Genomic DNA, 7,211 nt, shown 5'->3' on the forward strand with positions numbered 1-7,211 from the left:
TAAATTTATATATATATATATATATATATTTATTTAAATTATATTAATAATATATAGATTTACTAATATCTACTAGAAATAATTAGATGTAATTAAAAGATTTATTTTATAATTTTATATATTTATGGAATTAATAAATTCCGATACTTATACAGTAATTTATAACCAAAGTTCTCCAGGTTGTAATTTCAATCAATTTTTTAATTTAAATTAGAAATTACTAGATTTTTTTAATAAAAATTAGTAAAAATACTGTAAATACAAAAGCTCGCCAGGTTTACCACCTGGTGAGACAGTGTATTTTTACAGCTTAGTTTTTCCGATAGTCAGTACTAGTAATAACCAGGTCCCATACTGGTAAGAACCAAAAATACGTACGACCTGGCGACCTGGGGACCTATACACCCGTCCAGCCCGAAGAAGAAGACGCATATCAATATGGAACCAATATCTGCCTGTATAGAGGCTTCTAAAAGACTCTATACAAGGATCTGTCCATTCTTTAGGGATGTTTCAATGGAGTTAACTAGGAAGTTTTGATGCCAGGCAGGGAGCATCACCTACATAGCTGCTACACGCATATAGGCGGCTGCATTAGGTCAATAGAATATACTACTACTACTACTACTACTACTACTACTACTACTACTACTACTACTACTACTACTACACCTGTCACTCTTGTTTCGATTGGGGAACATCGGTATCCATAATTAATACCTTTATTTTGATTTGAATTGCAGTCCACTTAGACAATTAAGGGGAAAATATTATCCAAGGCATTGAAATCTGTAACCCCGGCGAAGGCACCACCTCTGATGGCAAATCACAGCTGATGATGGCCTGTCCGTTTCAATCATTGGCGTACCCAGGATACCTCTTGTATTTCATCCACCGCATATAGAGAGATCTAACTATTTTGAATATAGGCATTCTCCGTAGTAGTTGTGGCTCCATGCGTGGAATTACCCGACCTTCGAACGGCTAACAAGCCATGGTAAGCACTAATTTACCTAGGCTACTACTAGCTCACCACTAAGCGTAGCATTGAATGGGGTATCGATAGAGTCGAACTAACAGCTCACAGCCTTGCCTTACCATTCTTTGTCTCGTCTTCCTAAACTCTGCCCCACTCTTATGAACGCGAGTATAAGTATTCCCCCACGAATTCTCAGCCCCTCTGCTCTTTCTAATCCCATCTCTTTCCATTCTTCTAGCTACTACACAACAGTCATGTCTGCCTCCAAGCCCGTGATCCTCCTCATCTCAGGAGGCTGGCACGTTCCCACCTCATATGACAAGCTCACCAACCTTCTCAAGTCATCCGGACACGAAGTCCACGTCCCCGAGCTACCCTCAATGAACGGCGCGCGGCCCCCAACAGCCGATCTAGAAACCGACACAACTGCTTTTCGCGAATACGCATTGAACCTCGCCAACGCTGCCAAAAATGTCATTGTGATCTCCCATTCCTACGGCGGCCAAGTAGCTACCAATAGTCTTTCGGACCTCGCAATCTCAAACCGGAGCAAACAAGGCCTATCTGGTGGAGTACTTCACATTGTCTCACTCTCTTCCTTCACTGTTACCGAGGGGCGAAGCATGTTTGACATCGTGGACCAGTTCGGTCACGCGTCGTTGATGCCCGTGGCATTCGATTTCGCGGAGGATGGAACATGCGTGGACCGCGATCCTAAGGGTCTGCTTGTTACGCCTGGTCCGGATGAGGCTGAGTCAGAGGTAGAATGGTATCTGGGGACCCTCCAGCGGTGGAATGGCAAGTGCATGTACCAGCCCATTACTGCCGAGCGGGCTGCTTGGAGGGATATTCCTGTGACGTGTGTCTTGTCGATTAGGGATATGACTGTTCCTGTTGACTACCAGAGGTGGATGGTGGATGTGATGAAGAAGGAGGGGGCAGAGGTTGAGGCTTTTGAGCTGGATGCGGGCCATTCGGTTGATTTCAGTAAGGCGAAGGAAGTGTCTGAGATTGTGAATAATGTGGTGGCCCGCTATGAGGGGAAGTGATGCGATTACAATGTAGATAGCTACGAGGCTCACTCGGCTTGTTTTTAAAATCTAGAGGGGCCTTAATAAAGCTGCCTTGTATGCGGCTGAATACCAGTATACTACACTAGACACCGACCCTTCATATTCCTCTCACTGGAGCGATGTCCTGGCATCTCACGGTCCCTTCGAAATCCCCATAACTCCCGTGAATAGTTACGTTCAAACCAGTCTTTATCCCCATAGGCCGGTTCGGTTTCGCAATTTAAGCCGGCCTGAATCGAGTTGCCCAATAACATATGATCAGGTGGAGCACGCCATCAGATTCTAGTCTATCATATTGGCACATCCCCCACGCACCAGTCAATGGGCCCCAGACCAGCCAGCCGCAACTCAAGAGCTAGTCTAACGCGCCGACCCTTGTCGTCTGAAATTGTGCTCAACGCCTCGCAGCACTAGGCTGCAATTGCCCCACGCGGCGCAGGAGGTGTGCATTACTACCAGCCTGAACTTGTAATACTACCAATTAAACCATCTGAATCAAATCTCTCAATCCAGGACTTCGTTGATCCTTAGTTGTAAATTGTCCGGGTGAAATGCTTGTCTAAGCTGACTTGATCTTTAATGTTTCACTATTTTTCCTCGTAAACACCTTTCTATTTCTCTTATCCCACCTATTAGTGTTTTGACAATTTGTAGATCATTGAATGACAGTCCCTAACTACTCCAGCATCCGCCTTCGCATTTTAAATTCTATCATATATCAAATCCATCTCCCCGCTTAACCCCTCAAGCACGTCTCTGCCCCCTCCCCTTAGTGAACCACACCACCACATAAACCAACATAAAGTTCGTACAGCAAAAGCCCACAAAAACCGCCCAATTCCACCAGCGCTGCCCATACGAATAATCCAACGTGTCCAGATACTCATCACCGACCGAAAACGGACAATACGAGCAATCTGCCGTCGCGTTCGGATTAACGATGTAGCCTGGGTTCCTCCCCAAGAAGGCCGCCGCATACTGGCCACAAGTACTGCCTGGAGGAGCATCAAATACGACGAGATCACTCGAGGAACACTCAACCGCAACGCCGTGAAGGACCGAACCGAGCGAAGCGCCGAAGAAGTAGCGCATGGGATCGATCCAAAACAGCCAGGGGCGGTAAAAATCGTTCAGGTATGCATGGGGAGTCAAGACTCCAGAAACAATCATAAGGACGACCCAGAAGAGGGAATTAGCGTACCCGCCTAGAGTTGCGGATGGGAAGAGCGCAGCTAGGAGGTGGGAGTATCCGGTTCCGAAAATACCGAGGAGGATCCACATGAAGTAGTAGAGTCCGGCAATAGGGGTTTCGTTTGGATAGCCCACGGTCCAGTAGGTGGCTAGGTAGACCAATGTATAGGTGAACAGCTGCCACGGTATTTCGACAACAATCAACGCGGTAAGAAGTGCGCGCCAGTCGTAGATACCGTTCTGCTCTCGGGCTGTGAAGATGGCCCATTTGCGGAACCAGAGGTCCTGGAGATCGGCGCAGGTGGTGGGGATAATCCAGGAGAGTAGGAGCAGGGCGATCATCTGGTTTTGTAGACCTTGGAGGGTGTATCCGGCGTGGAAGAAACTGAAGGCTATGAACATGGAGACGAAGAGGGACTTGGCTATTTTGCTGAAGTTGTACATCCCGTCCCGCCAGACAGAAATCCAGTGGCGCTTGGTGACTGCGATGGTCTGGGCCAAGAGGGATAGAGCGTATTTGTTCTGCGAGGAGGATGCGTAAAGCTGCGAAGGGTTGATCTTTGTCTCCTTACTGGCGACGGTGGAGTTAAGCTGCGTAATAGTTGCTTCCAGGGCTTGGTTTTCAGCGGAGGCACGCCATATAGCCGGCCAGTCCAGCGAGCCTTCGTTCTTGGACGTGACAGTCGAGAGGATGAATTCAGCGGGGTTAGTGTCGCTGCCAATTGTAGCATCATGACGCCCGAAATAATCGACCACTTTTGAGGAATTTTCACCCGTCTCGCCAAAGTAGACGGTCCGGCCTCCTGGGGCGAGGAGCAGAACTTGGTCGAACATATCAAAGAGCACACCGGACGGCTGGTGAATTGTGCACACGACAGGGATACCTTCAGCTGCGATACGACGCAAGAAGAGCACGAGCTCAAATGAGGCCTGGCTGTCAAGTCCGGAAGTAGGCTCATCGAGGAACAAGAGCGAACTAGGCCGTGCCGCAAGTTCGACTCCGATAGTGACACGCTTACGCTCTTCGACGCTAAGCTGTCCATCTCCCGGCTGGCCTACCAATGCCTCTGCAATATTCTCGAGGTCAAGAAGATGAATAATATGCTCGACGTAGGCCATCTTATCCTCGTTTGAGATGTGCGCGGGCTGGCGCAAGTGTGCCGAAAATTCCAACGCCTCGCGTACGGTGGCGAACGGTTCATGAATGTCCTGCTGCATTACAAATCCACATGAGCGCTCGAAGGACTCATCCAACATTTCACCATTAAGTCGAAAAGTTCCTTCAATCTTGCCGGTTCTCTTGCGCTGCGCAAGCGTGTCCAGCAGGGTAGTCTTGCCAGCTCCCGAGGCACCCATTAGGGCTGTCAGCTGCCCGGGGCGGGCATACCCACTCACTTTGTCCAGCAACTGCTTGTCTTCACCATCGTGTGCGACAGTGTAGCTGACATCGGTAAAGGTAAAAGTGCTGCCCGGGGCACCTTCGGTTCTCATACCGTCAGGTTGGGCATCTTCGCAGACCGTCTTCGTAGCGGACGAGGAGCTTGCGGCCGACTTGGGCAAGCTCTCCTCATCACGTTGCTTGGACAACTTGAAGATACGGCTCTGTGATCCTCCAGATTCGCGGGTCATGACGGTGAGTCCAATGCTACCCAATACGGTGTAGAGGAACCAGAGAACCACGATGATGCCGAAATTGCGCCATAGATGGTCGCGGGTGTAGCCAAAGTGATCTGCCAAATATACCGAACCGGCAACGGAATCGTGGGCCTTCAGACTGCCCGTTATACTGCAAGTCTGGTACTGGAGCTGGGTATATGAAGAGCCGTACGGGACCATTTCGCTTTCTGAGCACGTCAAATTGATGCCAGTAAACTCATTACCCATCAGTGCCTCAAGAGCATAGGGCGATGGCGATGCGCGACGTAGCCACGAACCCCACCGATGCTGTGTTGGCCGGGTAGGTCCGAACCCCGAGTAAAGCAGACCAACGGGGATGGCACTACCTGCCATCATTAGGGCCAACGAAATATTAGGAACCCAAGCTCCCAACATGCGGAACAAACTTTGTACAGCAGTATAGTGAGCGAACACAATGAGGACAAATATCCAGAATGCGGATGCCGTGCGTTGCAGGTCAATGCTGAAGTAGTAGAGGCACGAGAAAACGAGACACTGGAAGAAAGCAATAGGTATGTCTGCGATTGCTTGCGCAATCACAAATGCACTAGGATGAAGGAAGCCGTACTGAGCTTGCTTCAGAAGAATGCTCCGAGATTTGACAGTCGAGACAACCTCAGTCAAAGCATTGAGATAGAAATATATAAGAGCAAAGAACAAGGCACTGCTCTTCTCATAAGACCCTGTCTCGTCCTTCGGAGCCATATAGTACGCCGGCCCATTTATCACAGCATTCAAGACGACAAATGCCAGTATGGTCAAAAAGGTCCGCTTGTCGCCCCATAACAACTGGTAGTACCGGAAAATCGTGATCCAAATCTGCTTCGGGAGTGGATTAGGTGCAATCGCGAGCTTGGGTACCCAGCGGGAGCGAATCTGCTGTACATTGTCCCGGAATTCCTGTATCAACCGGCTGTTCTTACCAACCTGGGTATGATATGCTTCTATCTCCTTCCGAAGCTCCAGATACTCGGGGCTCTTGCGGAAAGCTGCGGCCAGTTGATCAGGATCGGTCGGGACGATGCCTGCAGCATCCTTTCGAATGAGGCGATCAGCTGGCGAAGTGACGGAGGTCAGGAAATCTGGGGTCGTCTGGCGATCACGGCATTCAAAGCCTAGTCGAATGAAGTATTCCTTAGCTCGGTCTGTCTTGCCGCAGAAGATGGTCCGCCCATCGTAAAGCACAGTAACCCAGTCAAAGCAATCGTAGATGGTCTCTGACACTTGGTACATAGTCACGATGTTGCTCATTCCGGTATCACGAGCAGTTGATGTGACAAATTGCACAAACTCCGTAGCCGACGAACTGTCTAAACCACGGGTAGGATTGTCCCATGCCGCTACCGCGGGATTTGCCGACAAAGCCTCAATTAAGGTGACACGTTTGCGCTCGCCTCCAGAAACACCTCGAACAAAGGCGTCTCCTACAATCGTGTCGGCGGTGTGTGATAGCCCAACAGAACCTAGAAAGGCATCGGTATTTTCGCGGGCAAAGTCCGAGTCCGAGCGCGTTTCGTTTGCGGGCTTCCGCAGCCGGAGGGCAAACTCCATAGTGTTCTTGACTGTCAGAGTAGAGAAGTGGAAGTCTTCCTCATTTGCATAGACTACCTCGGACCGATATCGATGTGCCATCTCTTTGCCCGAAAGACCAGCATATGCCAATTGACCCTGTACTTCCAGAAATGACCCGTGACTGTTGGCCAAAGTCTTGAGCAGGGTTGTGCAGCCGGCGCCAGGTCTTCCCAGAACTAGCATTGATTCGCCAGGGAAGACCACTCCGTTAGCATCGCGAATGATCTGGGTAGTTGGCGTTTTTCTTTTCCCAGTCATTTGAGTCAGGACTGTCACGGGCCATTGAACTATCTTGTTGATCATGGCTGGAAGAGTCATGATACCATCAACTCCAGCGGCAACACCAATAACAGTGACATTTTCGAAGACGACGCCTAATGCGCGGCCCTCCTTGCGATACATAGGATCCCGGTTCATGGTTTTTTCTGTGTTCTCTGCTCTCATTTGCACCCAGAGGTTAGCAACCATGTAGAGGGATCATATCTTGTGCTGACGAATACCGTTCACAAATATTGAGGTTTCTCCGTTATGCGTATTCGAAATGTGAGTTTTTCACACGAAATTGCGCCGGATAGTCGCATAAAATTGGTAAAAAAAAAAAAAAAAAAAAAAAAAAAAAAAAAAAAAAAAAACTTAAGACTCTTCACCACCCCTTAGGGTGCAGATGGATAGGCTGGTTGAGACATAGTTAAGGTCTAGAGTCAACAGGGGTTGAGCCA

The 7,211-nt window shown here is 49.0% G+C and overlaps 2 protein-coding genes across 2 annotated transcripts; one reads left to right on the top strand and one right to left on the bottom strand.

The window, feature by feature from the left end:
- The first annotated feature begins 1,203 nt into the window (after positions 1 to 1,203).
- On the top strand, positions 1,204 to 2,186 carry BO79DRAFT_211146 (alpha/beta hydrolase). Its single transcript, XM_025682965.1, has one exon. It carries the CDS (start codon positions 1,234 to 1,236, stop codon positions 2,026 to 2,028), a length of 795 nt encoding a protein of 264 aa, XP_025535551.1. The 5' UTR covers positions 1,204 to 1,233; the 3' UTR covers positions 2,029 to 2,186.
- A 610-nt stretch (positions 2,187 to 2,796) lies between these two features.
- On the bottom strand, positions 2,797 to 6,936 carry BO79DRAFT_157560 (P-loop containing nucleoside triphosphate hydrolase protein; the record flags this gene model as incomplete). Its single annotated transcript, XM_025678872.1, has 1 exon — positions 2,797 to 6,936. One exon carries the CDS (start codon positions 6,934 to 6,936, stop codon positions 2,797 to 2,799), a length of 4,140 nt encoding a protein of 1,379 aa, XP_025535552.1.
- Positions 6,937 to 7,211: the final 275 nt, after the last annotated feature.

Source organism: Aspergillus costaricaensis, assembly GCF_003184835.1.
Source record: "Aspergillus costaricaensis CBS 115574 unplaced genomic scaffold BO79scaffold_37, whole genome shotgun sequence".
NCBI classification, from domain to species: Eukaryota; Fungi; Ascomycota; class Eurotiomycetes; order Eurotiales; family Aspergillaceae; genus Aspergillus; species Aspergillus costaricensis.